Source organism: Fopius arisanus, unplaced genomic scaffold (assembly GCF_000806365.1).
Source record: "Fopius arisanus strain USDA-PBARC FA_bdor unplaced genomic scaffold, ASM80636v1 scaffold00025, whole genome shotgun sequence".
NCBI classification, from domain to species: domain Eukaryota; kingdom Metazoa; phylum Arthropoda; class Insecta; order Hymenoptera; family Braconidae; genus Fopius; species Fopius arisanus.
In genome coordinates, this window is record NW_011887764.1 from 650173 (window position 1) to 670161 (window position 19989).

A 19989-nucleotide genomic window follows, 5' to 3' on the forward strand; every position below is an offset into this window, starting at 1 on the left:
CGATTCTCATGTTCTCCTGATACTTTTTCAAAAATTTCGAATTTTTAAACTTCAGCGAATACCTCTTCGAGTCTCATGTTCTCCTGATCCTTTTTCAAAAATTTCGAATTTTTAAATTTCAGCGAATACCTCTTCGATTCTCATGTTCCCCTGATACTTTTTCAAAAATTACGAATTTTTAAATGTCAACGAATACCTCTTCGATTTTCATGTTCTCCTGATATTTTTCCGAAAATTTCGTTTTTTCAAATTTCCGTGAATACCTCCTCGCCATCCATATTCCCTTGATACTTTTCAAAAATTTGGAATTTTTAAATTTTAGCGAATACCTCTTCGATTTTCATATTCCCCTGATGACAACTAAATAATTCACAATTTATTAATTAAATACAAGTGATTACGAATCGAAATGAGTATTTTTTTATTTTTATTATTGATTACATTTTTTTAAATCGAAACAGTAATGAAACATGACGAGATTGTTTGAAATCACATATTTTATTATTCATCGTAAAACTTTTTCATAACTCTTCTTGCACGCCCGTGAATGTTATTATAATTAGTATTCTTAAAAATATAAGAACGATTGCGCGTTGAACAGTTTAGCGTCTCGTTTGGACAGACTCACCTGAGGATCAGTCGACTCAATCTGACCGAATCGCGTTGTCCTCCAATTTTCGAGGATCAGAAGGCCAGCGTATATCTTACCGACGGTCAACTTTCCGTTATTCAATTCTGTAAATATTCAGGAATAATTAGTACGATCTTCCGTTTTTATGGAGGGATATTAGGGCTTTGTTATCTACCTTCTTTCCTAGGTATCAAAAGGTCCAACATCTTTTTCGCTTGGAGAGGCCAAATGACTCTCACTGTGTCTCGTAGTTCTTCGTCAGCTTGGTCCATTTCATCCGCTATCGCATAAAGAGATCGCAATAATTATTAGTGAGACAATTAAAAATTTCTGTTAATTGTCCAGTGAAAATAACTGCCAGATTAATAAACTTTAGAAAAAATCATCGAATTCAGAATTCCGTTCAACTTTCAGAGAATTATTTAACAATTCATGCTGTAAATTTTATTGCAATTATCTTCTCCTACTGCGAATCATAAACGCTGCATTCACAATAGTATATTATGCAACACGTGCGTAATATATTTTTTGACTCGTGGGGGGTTTGTAACACGAGCCGAAGGCGAGTTTTACAATCCCACGAGTCGAAAAATATATTACGCACGCGTTTCATACAAAATTTTATGTCATCGCGCCCGGAATCCGCGATTTAACCGAGCGAAGCGAGGTTAGAATCGCGCGATTACGGGCACCGATGGCATAAAAATGATTTATTCGAATGGAATCAAAGTTCTTTGAATAAAAGAAATGAGTTATTAGAGTTGAGTCAATTGCAATAAATAATTTTGTCGAGGGTGTTCTTCAGTAAATGGAAGGGAAACCCACCTGATCGCATTTTAATAATGAGATTTTCCCTGACCAGGGCAAAGAAAGTCGTTGTAAACGCAACTTTGCCGTCCTCGTCCACTGGCATATTCATCCTAATGAGTTTCTTGTAAGCAAGTCTGTTAGGACATTTGTTACCAAACCCAAGAGGTGGATCCATGTTCTTCAGCATATCATACATCTCCGTAAAATGTATCTTGCCAGTTGCATTGGGATCGTATTCAGCCCATATTCTAACAAACTCATCGAGATGATGGGCCCCAAGTATCGATGAGTCACGCGTGAGGTAGTCAAAATTGTCCATGATGACAGCAACGAACAGATTAAGCATGAGAAATGAGCAGAAAAATATGAAGGAGACGAAGTAGGCGTACGCTAAATTTGAGCCGCATCCGTCGGCGTCTTGTTTCGCTTTAGGATCACAGGTACGTCCTTTTATACAAGACAGCATAATGCTCGGCCATGCTTCGCCCGTTGCGCACCTGAAATATTTCATCCCCCCCAAAATATTGCTCATTAGATTATTCAACGAATGATGATTGACAACATAATCAACACCAGCCAAGCGTTATTGGGAATTGGGAAGGGACGCATCATGAGAGGATCAGTCACTCACCGAAACAGCAACATCAGACCTTGTATGAAACTCTGGAAATTGTTGTGCTCGTAGATTGATGTTTCTGGGTCCAGTGCGATGTTCCCAAAAACCTATCAAAAGCATCAAAGCAAGGATCCAACACATTTAGCAGAGTTGATTGTTATAACGATAATGTTCTGTTAGTTTAGCGATATACTACAGCGCAGGGAGGTTTTAATATTGCCGAGCAGCTTGCTCTGGAGCATTATCAACATTTATTAAGGTTCTTTCAAGCTGCTCGACTCACCGGAATAGTAACATCAAACTTCCGATGAAAGTCTGAAAATTGTTGTGACTTTCTATCGCCTCTGATGGTATATTTTTTATGTTTCCGAATATCTGATTATTGAGGTAATGTAATATCCATGTAATAATGGAGGTTGCATTGGAACATAAAACAAATATTAGTGTATTATAATTTTTATGATTGGTAGATTGTGTGGTTCAGTGTGATGTTATATTTTTCACTTTGACAGGAAAATATAATTACCTGCATTCCGATGATTGCGTAGATGAAGAAAAGCATCGCGATGAGAAGACAGACATAGGGCAACGCCTAGAAATTAAGAAAATTACATGAACCATTAATAATCTCATTTATTCACTCCACGGGCGAAACACCATTAGATAATTACCTTAAATGATTGTACGAATGTCCATAGAAGAATTCGTATAGTGTACCCTTGTCTGAGTAATTTGATCAGTCTGGCAGCACGAAATAGCCTCAAACACCCGACATTGATGAAGTTTTCCTGTAGGGGACATAAAAAATTACACTTTAAAACAAACAAAAATGTTATCCCATTGACTATCGAACGATTATACTTCGCGCCTGCGTCTAATCAGGAATAAATCGATCAATTTAAGTTTTACGCTCTGTTATTCAATCAATGATTATTCACTGATTCGTAGCAAGGACGAAGCTATTAACAACTTATTTGGACTAATCTCGAATAATTCAATAGCGAAGTTGTAAAAAAATGGCATAATCACTTTGCTATTGAATTCGATCAATTCATATTATTATTCTTCATGTTTGACGTACCCCGAATTCGACTACAAGTGCGTCCACGATGCTACCGATGACCGTGATGAAGTCGAAAGTATTCCACGGGTCTTTGAAGAAATTCTAGCCCATTTCAAACATCAAATAGATCAGTCCTAGTTCCATTACAATTTCGAGGTGACTCCGAATAATCAGGCAAACAATTCCCACCATTTGTTCAATCTTTAACTATTTCTCTTTAAGCTATTCACTCATGCATTAATTTAATTGATTAATGAATTATTATAATAGAGTTCACTAGAATGAGATAAAAGTTTCATGACAGTTCAGAGCCACCTTATTTAGACAAACAACAGATGCACTCTACCTCTAGCTCTGCATAAAAACGCAAAATGAAACTTGATAAATAAAATGAAAAATTACAAAACAGTCAACATGGCCGGTATGCGGTTGCTCCATGTCGACTTCTGTGCTGAGTGTGCTCTTATCAATAATTAATGATCATCATTGATTGATTTGTGTGCATGTGTGACTTCAGTGTGCTTACATGGACCATAATATATGTTATCATTTAAATTGTCTTCTGAATAAAAATGCGATCATGTGATTGTGGTAATCATCATTTCAAATGGAACTCTCAGTGGTTCACCTAACGGTATTATACGTGTGTCCTAGATTGAGGTCAGTCATTAAATTGAAATTCGAATATATTCTTCTTAGTAAAACTGGTATTCAATTATTTGGAAAGAAAACACTAGACTGTTGCAAAGTAACAGGATCTGTCTAAAGATCTACAGGAACATGCCGGTGATAGCAAGCAGCTAGTAGAAATGTATTCGCTTATTCGGTATTATTTTTTTCCATTAAAAAAAATGCTTCATGTAGAGATATATGTATAAAGGTCTAAAGATTGAAATGACGTAAAGTGACAAGTAGGTGAATATCCAGACTCGAGTACTTTTGTTCTCTCGGGTATGGTGGATTTGTCGGTGTATCCTATTTACATTATTTATTCCTTGAATTTTTATATTGTACGTTCTACGAATAGCTTATGCTTCTAATTTTTGCAGTTTATTTTTTTATTCCAATTGTTAAATTATCATTTATCAATGTGTAAATATAGAGTGAATAGTGAGTAGACTTTATCTTTCGTTACATCGTTTTTTTTTTCTTTAATATTTTGTTGTACCTTGCATCCGAATGCGATGACTTTAAGGATGCACTCAATGAGGAAAAGTAGGGTGACAACCATGTTCACGTAGCTCAAGGCATCCAATAGATTCGGCGGCGCCTCGTGATACTACAAAATATAGCCAACACAGCCGTAGGATACTCAAATTCTCTGTAACGCTTCTTTTGTTGTTGTTTTTTTTATCTTTTACAATTTTATATTTTGCCCTGTTTCCCTCTCTGAGCCCGTGCACTTTACGAATGATTGCACCCGTTTGTTAGGTTTACAAAAAAAAATATATAAAAAAAAAACAAACAATTCAGAAGGGAAATGGTGAATTGAGATGAATCAACTAGTTTTTCTTTGACGAAAAAAGTAATTGTAAAGGGGATTAACTGATCTTAATTCACCAAATCACAAGTGAATCCTATGATTGATGATCAGAAAAGAGAATAGGCAACATGTTAGTAAGGAATAGTCTAACGCGTCTAACAATGCAAGTCTAACCAATCTCTTGAAGATTGAGGAGACAGTTGTCATCAAGTAAAATGAAAAAACAGGAAAGAAAGACGATTAGTAATGACAATTAATCATATGTGGATTCCATCGTAATCTCTATTGGTAGACGGAGGGGGAGGATTTAAAAAAATATATTGTATAATGAAAATTAATACTGAACAATCCGTCACAGAGATGCACAAATTTATTAATCGTTCACGAATAATTCATATCAGTTGCTGGAACTTCAATAAATGCATGCGGGAAATGAAATCAACAGAGAATTCGGTCATTCCATAATTCACGATAAATTCCATCTAACCAATACTTAATAAATTTTCAGGCCATTTACGCAAGTCAATCTATTTGTGTTCGATTTATTGATAATATATTCATGCGAGGAGTCAAAAGATCATGTTATCACGTACGTGCGAGTGATAGCGTGCAAATGCTGTTCTTCAAGGCGGTATCAACATGCTGGGGCGTGAATACTTGTTTTATGGTACATTTTATTTAACCCTAATCCTTCTAGTACACCTTTCAAATAGCTTCAATCATCTAGCGTTTATTGAATCGCATCATATTGCTGTTCATTTTCATCTATCGAGTGAGATAAAATATAAAGTAGGTAGCAGATAGAAAAAAGATGGAGGCAACATAAAGAAGAGGCAGATAGCTGAAGAGAGTTTGTGAAAAGAGTCGAAATCAAAATTAAATATTGGATTATTTTTTTTTCTATAATGTGTTACTATTATGTGGTTTTAGAGTCGAGTCATTGTTTATTTGTATCTGTTGCATCGGTTCTGTGTTAAATTGTGTCGTTTTGTCCAGTCTTCCGCAATCGATAGGCCAATAATCCAATTGTTCAAAACAATTGAATAAATCTATTATCAATTAATAACGATCATTTTGTCACGATTCTCTGGCCATTCGATTGCATGTTTCCAGTACGAAATTCGTGTTCCATATTTTCATATCAGCATACTGAGGTCTTTGAACTTGACATTCAACTGCATCAGATACCGTTTAAGTTTCATGTGAATGATTTATCAATTTTTCCGTATTGTTGTGATTATTCCAAACATTTTCTTCCTTCAATTTGAGATTGACGGTATCCGTGCGGATTTGAGAATTAATTCACAATTCAGCGATATTTTTTCGTCTGTTCATAAATCAAGGCTCTAGAGGTTTTCTAATAAGCGAGACTTACCAGTTCTTTCATTTAATTGAAAAGCCAGTCATCTTTGCATTTGTCCACATAGGGAATTAACAACAATGTGCCCGAGAAATGTAATTCATTGATTTCGAAAGAAATGAAATGGCGTTTTGGGGAGAAATCCAAAGATGATCTTTCTACTGCCCTCCGGCAATGATCTTCTGTCATTTAATTGACTCTTGTGTTCGACTTTTCTTTTTTTTTTTTTGGATATTTAACTTCGAATGGTTTTTTCTTGAGGGGGGGTGGAGCTTACCCTGACGCCGAAAGCGGCGATCTTCAGAATGCATTCGATGGTGAACATCCCCGTGAATCCTATGTTCATGTTCTTCAATATGGCTTTGTACAGCTCGCTCTGCCGGTGGTACTGCAACGCACACACTGACAAACACACGGCCGACAGCGGACATACATATGGACATACAAGCCTACATGTCTGTCTGATTTTTGTTCTCTCAACTATCTCATTGTGGTCATTTACTTCATTCCACGTCTCCGCATTCTTTGTATATCAATAATATAGCTAATTGTGTTTTGTGCGGCTGTGTGTGTACATATGTGTACTCAATTCATTCAAATGTATAATTAAGTAGGTCAATCATCCCTCCAATTAACTGCTAATAGGTGTATTGTGTATGCGATGGTGACCGCTCTAAATTTTATTCAATAATTATATTACCCCTCAAAATATTCCAGAAAAATATTACAAGTCCGAGTATTATAGTGTTAATATATTACTTCGCGAAAATATTAGCCCGATAAATGTTACAAGTCGAGATATTACATATCACTATATTATTTTTTAAAATAGTACAGATGAAACTAAAAAAGAGGCCTGAGAATTTCTATGGATTGAGTTCGTCATTCGGTCTGGGATTTCAAATATATTCGATGTGTCGCTCATAACGTTTTGAGATTTTAGATATTTAATAATGATTGATATATTCAGGGGCAGTTGTAGCGATTAAAAGATTGGGAGTAATTGACAATTATATATCAAATATGAAAATTTATTGTTTTTTTTTCATTGCTCTTGTAATGTTTCGATTAATAATGGGTTTTGTTGAAAAATTTTCCGGCTGTAATATATTGAAGCAATAATTTTTTCAGTTGTAATATTTTTTGTTGTGATTTTTTGAGGTAATATTTTGAATTGTTGTATTTTGGTAGGTAACCGTATGTGATAATTGTGTTGAGGTAGATTTTTTATTAATCTTTTGTGAACTGCTATTGTTTCTCTGGAACTTCAGTGCTGTCATCGTTTCAACTAATTATGCCAAATATATGAGGATCTCAGGGGAATTTTACTGAATAAATTACTGGAATTTTATTGAAAGCGGAAATAATTTTAGGGGAAAATTTCGAGTGATCTTTGAATGCTCATTATTCAAATTGGTGTAATTGGTGATTATTGTAATGAGGGATGGGTTATTCTTTAATTATTCAGTAAGTACCGATGACATCCTCAATGCTAAAATCTAATCACAAAGAATTGAATATTTTTGCTGGATTGAATATTCAGAGGTTGTGAGTTCTCTGATCGCCCCGTTGCTAATCAACGATGCGTACAACGATCTTACTAATTTGTTTATTGAACATATACTTATTACTGCCAAAAGAAAATCCTAATTATCCAATTGGCGAGAAAAATTACTAGATAACGATTTCAGTGTCACATTGTTATCAGATAAAACGCAACTTTTTCCTCGACGCTATTTATCTCTCAATAACTAATTAATAAATTCTCAAAGTCGGGACTGTCGAATTATAATTGAAAAGTACTCGGGACTCATTGAAAGGATCGTAAGTAATAGAGAGTCATTTTGTTTATAAATTGGAGATAAATCTAAAGCGGAGAAGAGGGAAAAATATGAAGGGATTTGAGTTTTGATCTGTTTTTCTCTTTCCCAATTATTTTTTCCATCAGATATTTTTAGAGAATCCAATGTCGAAATAAATGGGATCTCGTGATGAGGAAAATTGTCATCAATATCATTATTATCTTTTTTTGTTTATCGTATTGTCGTGCGAACGCCCAGTGCAAAACAATAGAATATGTTAACATTCAATGAAATATAACAATATTATCTCAGTGTTGGTGTTTTCGGTATCAATCTATCTTTTGCTTCTTTCTTTTGTTTATTCGTTATCTGCAGCAGCCAGCATGCAACACGCAATTTTGTGTATTTTCATGATTCTTCTTCATGAGAAATATAATTGCGAGTAATTGAGACAAATTTGGGTGCGTGAGAACAACGTGACGGGTCATTGCAAACTTGCAACGTGCTGGTTTAATCATTCACAAGCAGTTGTTGTTTCATTGTTGACAATTTGGTGTAAAAAGGTTTTTGACTGAAATTTTCGGTTGAATATTCATCAATCACAATTTACCCTGGAAAAACAAGTTCCCCCAAACTATCCAAATAGAGAAACTTCCATTCCAGGATAAAATTCCAGGCAAAAATTTTCACCACGATATCATAATCGCGAAGTGTTTCTTTCAGTGTAATGTATCTGTAGTTTAATCCGGAAAAGCGAGCATTGCCAAAGCTGTAATTTTCACAGAAACAATTTCTCAACAGCACGTACCAAGAGCCACCTCCGTCTCGTTGTTTATCTCACGAATAAAATTTTGATCGTGCCTTCATCCCAATCCAATTAATAAAAAAAAAACCAGAAACAAAAATACTTGTGCTAGTTTCCATCGACAGTGCGTGTGCATGTGCTCTTACAGAACAGAAATATTCATTTTCACCGATTAACCAAGCAAACAAAATTCACCATTCGAACACGGCCAACAGAGAATAATAATCGTACGGAACTCGATATATTTGAAAATGAGATAAATCAACGAAAAAGGAAAAAAAAACAAGTGACCAGGAGCTTGAGTACTTTTCATTTCCATAATCGAAATAAAAAACAAACTGTGCAAATGCTCCCACCCAGTTAAATAATGGGTTTAAGTCATTTTGTGCAGAATATATACAATCTTGTCTCTCTTTATTCTCGAAATAATGAATCCTTCCGGTTTATCGGCAAAACACATGGGGACACGATGCGAGCCATGCATTCGGATGAAATAGAGACAGAGTATCTAGGAGTGATGGAAGGACGATGAGTCTTTCATCATGACTAACCAAATAATAAATGAAGTATTTCCTCTACGACAATGAATAAACCTTTAAATAAACGAAAATCAGCGAGAAGCTTCGCATATTGTTCGCACGTTACCATCATCAGTACGATGGGCGTATGATACTAAACCGTTTGTTTCTGTTATGATAAGAGAAGATTGGCTGAATGTAATGAATATCTCATAAACGAGAATTGGTATTTTCATCGAATGAAATGTATCATTTTTTCCTCTCTCTTGTGAACGATCATACAAGTGGAATAATAGTGGGATGATGACCAGGGTCTCTCATGGGATAATTCAAGGATCACAACTGTTACTGCATGTATAGTCGACAGAAACAGAAATGTTGGGACGACAGTTAAACAGAGAACAAGTGAAAATGCAGGCAAATACAATCATCTTTTTCGTACCAATGAATGAAAAAAAAAATATATATATGAAAACTTATGATAGAATGTTCACCTCAACCGAATCATCCCTAACTGATACAACTTCCATGATAATGAGGGGTTATGAGACTACTTAATGGATTGGTTAATATTGCCAAAAAGGTTGAGGTAAATGTGATATGTTGAGAGAATGGGCTTGGATAAACAATGACGATGAGAAATAATAGTGGGTGATCTGCATGAAATTTAAAACGAAATAATAAAATAAGAATATTTCAATGACTCTCTGATATATAACACATGTCATGTCTTCTCTTTCGAGAACTCTTTTTTTTTTCTTGGGCTGAGAGAAAAACATTATCGTCTGTTATCTGGGGTTCTCCAGGGCTTAATTGAAATCATGATTATTGAATTGTAGGGACATTATTGGTATTGAGAATGCTTACCTTCATCATGAGTAAAAGAGTATTTAAAACGATGAGTATCATGATGAAGTACTCGAACGGCGTTGATACTACTATCCTCCATATTTTGTACTTTAAGCTATTTCTTTTGTTCGGCATGTACCTCTCCAAAGGTCTAGCACCTATTGTGAAGTCTATACAGGATTTCTGGAACAGTAATACATTCATTTATAATCTGTGGATATTTTAGCATGCAGATGAATATGAATGGGGTTACCTGATTTTTTTCAATTTCACCCTCTGCCAATTCCGCCTCGCCTTGCTCTTGAAATGTGATGATGATCAAGGCGACGAATATGTTTACAAAGAAGAATGGAAATACAATGAAGTATACGATGTAAAATAAGGACATTTCTATTCGAAAATTGTGAATGGGACCCTCATTCTCGTGAGTTGCTGCCATCGAGTGTTGTAAAATTTGTGGCCAACCCTCACCAGTTTGTACAGCAAATAACGTCAGCATGGCAGCCATAACGTTATCATAATGAAAGCTCTGTGGCTGCCATTTACGTTTCATGGGTGTTGGCAGTAGTTGGTCCTCCTCAAAGATGAAATACTCACCCCTGGGGATGAATTCAACATTACAATATTACAATCACCTGCTAAATACTATTCAATGAACAAAGAGATTGAAAAGAATAAATTTCACTCACTGGCAGTCCGCTTCAGTTCTTTTACTCGCATCGTTGCAATAGAAAAATTTACCATTGAACAATTGTACCGCTATGACAGCGAAGATAAATTGAAACAATATATACACAATGAGAATATTGATGACATTCTTTAAACTGTTAACGACACAATCAAACACTGCCTTTAACTTAGGCACACGTTTTATAGTTTTCAATGGTCTAAGTACACGCAGTACACGAAGTGATTTAATTGTTGATAAATGTCCAGCAGATCCACCACCCATTTCAAAGCCCATTGACACAACCGCACATATGACGACAACGGCATCCATTATATTCCAGAACTCACGCAAGTAGGAGCCGGGATGGAGCATGATTCCAAGATCAATAACCTTGAGAATCATCTCTATCGCAAATACACCAGTGAACGCGTAATCGAAATAATTCAATACTTCATTTCTTTTGGAGTGCTCGTCTACCGGATCCTCAGTTGCAAGGGCAATACTCGATAGAGATATTACAACCATTATGAAAAAATCAAAATATCTCAGGTTAACCACCCAATGGGCCCCTCTTCTTACACTGGGAAAAAATTTAATTTCAAAATCATTAGTATTCATTACGATACCAACAAGAGATTCAAGCATGTTTATCACTTTTTCAAGGAATTGTTATGATGAGTAGTAGAAATTCTGAATATTGATTTGGGAACAATTTTTATGCTTGGATCTCGTTAAAGAATGAAAATATGTGAATAATTCACTTACGGGTTTGTCGGAGATAATATAAACATGGAGGAGTATGGCAGCATTGGTTTTGGTCCCGTGTCATCGTCGTCCTCCTGTTTCTTCTCTTCGGACGCCTGTTTTTCCCCTTTACCTCTGTTGTAAAGACAAAAATAATAGCAATTATCACTGTATTTTTGTATAATCTCGTGTCGTAAATGAAACTTACAAATTTGTTGAAGGACTTGGCGGTGATATCTCAACTTTAGGTGCTGCACCTGGCATACGTAACGTCTCTAATTCTCTATTAATTTCTTGCTGCTGTTTCTCCTTCTCCTCCTCCTCTTCATCTTCCTCAGCGGCTGTCATTTCTTGGGCATTCGCTAAATTATCAACAGCGATAGCCAAGAAGACGTTTAGCAGCGTATAGTTACCAAACAGTACCAGAATAATAAAGTACGATGAATATATCATTCCACCGCCTTTGTGTCCACCCTGCGACTCGATTCCTTGATACATCACCTCGTTCCAGTCCTCACCGGTTAGGATCTGTTGGAAATTTACACAACAGTTTAGACATAAATGGCCAACGCGCACTTCATCAACTATGAATTTTCAATTTATCATCACAAAGCCTCAAGATTGTTGTTAATTCAGTGTTGCTCTCAACAATTGAGGCATCAATTAATGACCAACTACTTGAATGGGAGAGGAAGTCCACAAGACATATCATTCACTCTGCCAATTTTCCAAACAAATCGAATTAAAATCTACTCACTTGGAAGACAGTTAGTAGCGCAATGGGAAAGGTATTGAAGTTAGTTGGTGGTGTGCCCGATGGAAAGTTGAATTGTCCACCGAAGAGTTGCATACCAAGTAGAGCGAATATGAGTATGAAGAGGAAGAGAAGGAACAAAAGTGAAATGATGCTGCGCATTGAGTTTAATAGTGATTTAACGAGATTGCTCAGGCTCGCCCAATATTTTGTCACTTTGAATATTCTCAGTAAACGCAGGGCACGCAGGACGGATAGACCGAATGAGCCGGATTTAACTGCTGACCATATCACCTCGAATATCGAGCCCAGAATAACGACACAATCGAATCTATTGAAACTCGAACTGAAGTATTTGCGTGGCCCCAGGGCATACATTTTAATGAACATTTCGCACATGAACAGCCCCAGAAATATAAACTCGGTGTAATCTGAAAAAATAGACGAACATTTTGAAAATCAAATTAATAGGCTTAATTGTATCGAATATTATATTTATTCATGAGTATTAGACTTACAGAGAAAATCACTAAGCCACTCTGGTTGGTCGTAGTGTTCAACGGCAACGCAGAGTGTATTCAAGAACACAAGAACGATGACGAACCAGTAAAACGCTTGGGTTTTAATTTGCTTTCGTAGCCCCACTCTAATTGCCTTCTCCAGTTTCCAAAAATCGTTACATCCACCCTCTTCTTTTCCTTTTCGACCCGGGTATGAAGATGATGAGAACCCTATAAAAGTACATATTTTTATATTTATTCCATATTCACACTCTATTTTTTCACTATTTCTTTTGATTCATATTAAATGTTATTGCTGAGACGAGATTTGTCGGATTTAAATAGAGTATGAAATAAGTTTTAAATTGTCAAAATTAGGGTTTAATTCGTACCCAATCTTATGAAAGTCTTATGAAAAAATGACAGTTTTTCCATTTGGAAATCAAAACGGAGACGAAAATCTACAAAACTTCGTAGAAAGTCAGACAAAATAATGAAAGTCGACGTCCAATATAGAAATTCTCGTCTGTTTCATACTTTTGTAAGGAATAATTTATGTAATTGCAATGGACCATTACGGAATATTAAAGGATTGAAGTTGCATTCACTTCTTTTTTAATGACATGAGCATTATATTTAGTTATATTATTTGGCTTAGTTAATCTACCCATTTATATGGTGTTACTGGAACTAGTCTATGGCTCTATTATCTCAATATGCTACTAGCAGGACCAGTTACAAAATAATATAAAAAAGAATACTCAATCTGCTAATATTAGTGAATATTAAAATTCCGTTTCGATTTGCAACTCAGTGTAATTTCCAAGATGAAGACTAATGGGGAAATGAAACTATCAAATATTATGAATTTCTCGTCTACATTAATAAATCAATCTTGACATTTCTAATTCACTACCAAAGTCATCAACTAGTGTTTGTGCTACCTAACACAATCCCCACTTTTTTCAATCTCAGCTAAAACATTAATCAGCGCTGTGTTCGTGGAACATTTCCGACCATCATTCGTAAACCATCAAATTTTACTGGTGGATACAAAATGTGGTGATCACAAAAAAAAAGAGATAAGAGTTTTTGTGGGTCTGAGGGGTTAAATACACGTTTTACGGTGAATTCAGTCACCAACATTTTGTCCACAACTGAAAATCAATGAATTTTATATCAGCAGAATATAAGCATGAATATAATAGTGAAAAAGAAATTCATTCTGCTGTTATATATTTTGAAAGAGTAGTTGTTGTTATCAGCAGAGATGCACTGAAGCCCTATAGATTTCAATATAAGTGAAATAATATTAAACTTACAATTGTTTAAAATTTTTCTATAGGCATTTTTGCATTCTGCCTGTATTGTAAGAATTATGTGTGTAATCTACCTACAAATAGTATATTTCGTCACTAGGCCGTTAAGAACTTTTCTGGCGAATATGAGTTTACAGCCCGAGGCGAAATCGAGGAATGTAAATACAATCGTCAGAGAAGTTCTTTTTGTCACTCATTTCGTAAGCAGGGTTTTACAACCATGCAACGGTTGTGAACCGTTACCTCACGGACTGAGTGACAAATATCCTATTTTTTAATGATCCCTCTGAAAGGCATTTACATTGTTCTGTAATTATTGTCAGCGTCATTCGTTTTACACAGTTTATAGCAATAACAATTACTCAATATCAAGTATTTACGTTTAAATATTACCAAGTCAATATATTGTTACTTCAACGATCACACGTAAACTCAAAATGACACAATAATTTATGTTATAACAGAATAAAAATGATAATATATAGCCATATTACTTTTTTACGAATTAACGTGTAAGACTTGGCATTCCAAATTATAGTAGTTACCTTTCAGTTTTTTCTTAGGCTCTGAAACAAGAGGAGCATCTGATAGCGTGTGTTTAGAATGTTCATTTATCAAAGTTAGAGGGGTGAATCCCACTCTTTCTAAATTATCAATAATTATTTTCAACAGAACAGAATCAATAGCGACATTTACTAAACTTCCCAGTATGTATGAATAAGACTCATTGACAGTTATAAACGATCCTCTTAATCTGAGATGCTAAAGACTTGCATCTCCCTCTCTATGATGTACTTGCACCCTTATAAATACGGACAAGCGGATTATAAAATTTATGTCCTACCAATTCGATAGAACGGATTTAAAATCTTGTTTTTTTCTACCCTGTTTAAAATTCACGTATCAGGTGGGTAGGAATTTTCCATCATAAGTATTTTTATTCATAATTTCGCAATTCATTTTTCAAACAGAGTAGAATTGCCCATTTTTCTAAATAAACGAGGGAAAAATACAACTCACCATCGCCCGGATCATCCTCATCCTCTTCCTCAGTGTCAGTGCTTTTACTCTTTCCGACATTTTTTAACTTTTGCTTTTTTTTCTTCTTCTCTTCACTTTTTGCTTTCTTTTTTCTCGCCTTCTCGGCTCTTTTTCTCGCTGCAATTGAAATGATAATTCCATCAATGACGTAAAAATCAAGTAAAAAGAATATATTATTGTTTCAAGTTTTGAGATTACCGTCTATTATGTGCTTTTTTTCCTCCTCCGTCGTCCTCTCCTCGGCCAGAATAACTTCCTCTGGAAAAATATTGAATTACGTGAAGTTTAAATCCCGACGGTGAGAGGCATCAACTAGCTATTTTCAGTGCTCAAGAATTCTTTTTTTTTTACAAATATTTTATACTTTTATACTTCTACACTTGGTTTATTAGCGTCTAACCTGCTTTACATATCCACTCGACGTAACCATTGAGTTCTCTTTCGAGTTGTGCTTGTCTACGATTCTTCTGGAATTCCTGTCGTTTCTCCACTTTCTCTCTCTCCTTCGCAAACTCTCTACAAGCGTTACACACATGATAGGGTGGCAGTAAAGGGGTATCATTACATCTCTAATCATCATTAATTAGTACAGTTATATTAAGCATTAGTCTGGCGCTTCAATTTGGGTAGCGGGGCTACAGTAGGGCGGATACAGCTGGCGAATAAATTTCATTTGTTGAATACTGAGAGGCTGATAACAAAATACAGAATTGTTACGATGTTGCACGATTTCATAATTCAAATGGAAAAGTTGAGTCGGATAATTCCCAATTCAATTCAAGTCCCATCGAAAAGGCAATCAAAAATCTATAGCGTTTGGACTGGAATGGAATGTTGAACAGAATTATGAATATTATTGGTGAACATGAAATTCCTCGGAATGTAAAAAATAGAATTTGTTATTAACTTTTCTGTAAGATTGACTAACACCTTTAAATAAAAAAATCCCAGATTTTTCAGCAGAACGTCAATTTAAATTCTGTTCATAATTCACTCAAGACGAAAAATCTGTACATGCCTATTCAACTCAATCTTCTCCGGTTGACTCAGACATCATCCAACATCGCTAACAATCAATTCTGGAGAAAATATCTTTCCACGGATAAATAAAGAAAAACCTGCTTGTGTGATCCAGTCAAGGTACGCATTAAAGGCAGTAGTAAACAGTAGTTTATGCTTTCTCTTTCTGTACGCAGTGCGTCTTTCGACTCGATTTCTCTCATTAGAAAACTCCCTGATGGCAGAAAATAAAAGTGAAGAAAAAAAAAATCACGAGGACGAGATAACAAAGGATGAGAAATTTGATGGAAAGCGAGACAAAGTCAACGAGGCTTCGCGCGTATGAAGAGGGTCGTTGGATCTCTTCCGGGTACATCGTTTGAGACGTCTTCATCTGGACCAGGGGAGGAACGAAAGGGGACTCGAGAAATGCAAACGTTTAAAGGATGAGAGACATTTGAAATATTGAAGAATAAGAGAGATAGAGACTGGTTAGAATGAGAGTGGCACTCACCCGCTGAGAACACCGAGAACTAGATTCAGCATGAAGAAGGACCCAAGGACGATCAATGGTATAAAGTATATCCAGTTGAAGTAGCTGCCAAGAGCGTCGTTCGTCTGCGAATTTTATCATAAACAGAGTCAAGAGTGATTAAACATTTAGCCTTGGCACATCATTGATTTACACTGACGATAACAAAGAAATGCACAAGAAAAGTTTTTTTTAATGGTTACACTGAATATCGTCACGCAATATATAGAGCATTTGCAATCACGAAAAGTTATTTCCTCTCGTGACTGCACAAGGCAGTCAAAAATTCTCGTGACATTTTCCACACTCGAGTAATACAAATAAAAATATTGATGTCAATGATGGTGGCAACATTCAACAATCATTCACAAACTATTCTGATTTTCTTAAAGTTTGTTGTTGGATAAAGTTTTGGCAGGTTTGCATTACTCGAGTGTCTCTGCGCATTCGTCCAGCTGGCATTCAAGAAGTTTCAGGTAATATTTAAGACAGTGAGGGTTGAAACTGACAGTGTCATACTGAGCAAAGTCAATATATACATCAGTGTTAGCTTTGTCCAGGTGATGAATTTTCATCTGGTTTTTATTATCAGGCACATGAGGTATCGGTCTCGTTTCATCGGGAATCGATGCTGTGAGGGTCCGACTATTTTATAATCGGAGGGGTTCATAATTTTCACACTCAGATACACAGAATAGAACGCCACATCAATTTTAATGTAGAGAAGATGAGAAAAGAAAAGGTTAGAAGGAATTAAGCCAATCAACACCACATTAATGTGCAAAATTACCATAAATAAAGCAACAAAAAGAGAGGGAGCTCAGACAGAACACTTAATTCCAATAAATATTCAAGATTATTTAGTCTTTGTATTGCCAATTGTAGGTCACCATCGAGAGAAACATTGAAAAAAATTTGATAAAGTTAGAAAAAGAAGTGAATAATTTGAAGAATAAGCACTTTTTTTCAGCGCCACCTCGTCCTCTCCGCCTGAATAATGCAAATAATAGGAGGTGGAGAGAGGCAACGAGGTGCCAGATTTTTTTTCAACACTGAGGAACATATCTCTTTAGCGTTACCCAGTACAATATGGCAGTCCAGCCCTCCATTGTGATACACTGGAAGACGGTGAGCATGGCGAAGCCGATGTTGTCGAAGCTGGTTATTCCACTGTTTGGTCCCTCCCACTGATCCAGGCATACCGATTTGTTGGGATTGCATACGTGGGAACCCATCGGTGCCTCATGTTTGTGATCTGTGTTGCACGGACTCGGCACATCGCCCTCTTTCACTATTTGACCTGTCGATAAACATTTCAATTGTCACATTAATTCCTCTAAACTACCCCCAAAATATACTCACTGATATCTTCTATACTGTAGCACGTTTTGTGCAGTGTTCCCGAATAAAACTCGAGACCGATAATGGCGAATATCACGATGGCAAACAGCACCAACAAACCGATCTGTAGCAAAGGTGCCATCGCCTTGATAATAGACTTGAGCACCACCTGAAGACCTGTAAACAAGATCGAGCAAATGGCATCGCATCCAAAGAATCACTCACAATTCCTCAGAAAACGCTCAACACTCTCATCTTGAGCTTGACCGGATCTCACAGAATCTTGAGCGCTCTCTAATTCTTAATTTGTCCTTGTCTCACATTCTCGATAATAGATTGACGATAATTATTTAATCCATCAGTTTAACATTAGGAATGATTCAATGAAATTGTTGGAGACTGGCAATAATTGAAACATTACTCACTCGGTATGCCGGAGACAAGTTTGAGCGGTCGCAACACGCGTATAGCACGCAACGTGCGCAGATCCATGTCCAGGCTAATGCCTTGTGGGAACACCGTGATGAACCTGCCCCAAACACACACCACCCCACCACACTTTACTACCTACTACTCTATTAAACTAGTTTATATTATTTCTATCTATAACACTATCACTAGATTCGTCTAAAGCTAGTACTTATTTCTAACCAAATTTTAAATCTATCGGTATGAACCAAAAACATGGTAGAACTATTGGACGCTCATAGGATTGAATAGGAGAGGAGAATAGTTGGAGTCAACAACTAGGATCTATGGTATGACATGAATCATGACGACAGATGTGACAGCGTTTCATGAATAATCATGATGACGGCTATCAACAATTACTTACTATGAGACTGATCTCTATCTAATGAGCTAGATCTTGTCGTTTGATCTAGCCAAGTGGTGAACAATGATCTAATCTCCTCGAATTTTTATAACATTCATCCTTATGATAGGAACATTAACTAATGTATCATAAACTCGATCAACACCGGCTTCTTCTTCTACTCTTGTCCCTCGAAAGAGACCAGATTGGGCATTTGTTCAATCATTATGTGAGAATAACAATTTTTTAATCTCTCTTGATGGAAAAATGTTGAAATACAAGGAGAAAATACAACCACTGATTCGTGGAGCACCCGTAACAGCTGTAGAGCACGTATTTACCAATGTATAGGCAGATCAATTATTCACGTTTTGCTCGAGCTAAAGATAGTCAGAGCTAAAAATAGATATTCTAGTCTCCAGGACAGCTTTATCTATCTGCGTGTCGTCTTGACGTGTAATAAAACTACACAGTGTCGTTGAATACATGTTAATGGAGAGTTGAATAGGCTTTTATAGAAGATGCGTAGATAAATAAGTAGTGATTGATCACTTGCTCTTGATATCTGTCAGTACAGCTCTGCTAATTGAAGATTCAACACTAGCTATTATTTTTTAATTCTAAACAACGAAAGATAAACAAGTACATTAGGATTAGTCACTCGGTAATCCTCTATTTATCAGACGAGATAATATATTTCTATGATATACAACACCGATAATTGCACTAGCTGTTGCCTATCTTCACCAATGAATATTTGTGAATCTGACTAGAACTTGTTACTTTTGATAGACAATCAATCTTTAGGACTAGTACTAGTTCGATTTAAATGTTCCTTTGAACCTCCAGATAATCGAATATTGGGAGAATCCCATGGCGTGACTGGAACTCACTTGGAATTTTTGATACCAGCTTTAGCGGTCTGAGGACCCTGAAGGAACGGAGCATACGCAGGTCGACGTCCACATTTGTTTCGGCGAACACAGTCATCGACCTATTCCAAGCATCACTCTAGTATTTTCTGCTTTATTGATTTTTGCTAACCAATTCTTTGATTTTTTTTTTTTGGCTTCGTAACGAGACTTTTTCAGGGAACTCAATGGATGGTTGTGAGTGAGGGAAATGTGTGGAATCCATTAAAATCAGAAACGATTCATGTGAAAAAACGGGGTGTAAAATTTTTTGTTGAATTTCATTATCTAAAAAAATCACCATCACCTCAAGAATGGAGATTTTTGTGAATAAATTCCACAAAAATTTTCTATTTTTCACTAACTCATCATATTTTTCAGTAAAAATCTCCGGTAATTTTACTATTCTAGGAGAAAATATAAGAAG

At 35.9% G+C, this 19989-nt stretch overlaps 1 protein-coding gene across 12 annotated transcripts in view; it reads right to left on the reverse strand.

Annotated features, from left to right (window-relative positions):
* The window catches only part of cac (cacophony), a 32272-nt gene that overhangs the window by 11392 nt on the left and 891 nt on the right, over positions 1-19989 (reverse strand). For 4 of the 12 annotated variants that reach the window (XM_011301936.1, XM_011301929.1, XM_011301933.1 and 1 more), the window contains exons 2-24: positions 18263-18366; positions 17859-18014; positions 17576-17796; positions 16479-16582; positions 15366-15481; positions 15164-15223; positions 14945-15082; positions 14470-14490; positions 12624-12836; positions 12109-12536; positions 11560-11879; positions 11373-11486; positions 10627-11187; positions 10191-10536; positions 9956-10120; positions 4289-4399; positions 3139-3222; positions 2729-2869; positions 2584-2649; positions 2073-2164; positions 1457-1938; positions 807-911; positions 629-735 (exon numbers count right to left, since the gene is read on the reverse strand). In XM_011301936.1, the coding sequence (XP_011300238.1) occupies positions 629-735; positions 807-911; positions 1457-1938; positions 2073-2164; positions 2584-2649; positions 2729-2869; positions 3139-3222; positions 4289-4399; positions 9956-10120; positions 10191-10536; positions 10627-11187; positions 11373-11486; positions 11560-11879; positions 12109-12536; positions 12624-12836; positions 14470-14490; positions 14945-15082; positions 15164-15223; positions 15366-15481; positions 16479-16582; positions 17576-17796; positions 17859-18014; positions 18263-18366 (4255 nt within the window). Of the gene's footprint in view, positions 1-628; positions 736-806; positions 912-1456; positions 1939-2072; positions 2165-2340; positions 2433-2583; positions 2650-2728; positions 2870-3138; positions 3223-4288; positions 4400-6240; positions 6352-9955; positions 10121-10190; positions 10537-10626; positions 11188-11372; positions 11487-11559; positions 11880-12108; positions 12537-12623; positions 12837-14469; positions 14491-14944; positions 15083-15163; positions 15224-15365; positions 15482-16478; positions 16583-17575; positions 17797-17858; positions 18015-18262; positions 18367-19544; positions 19646-19989 lie in introns of all 12 variants that reach the window. The other 8 variants (XM_011301930.1, XM_011301925.1, XM_011301931.1 and 5 more) reach the window with 8 other exon arrangements.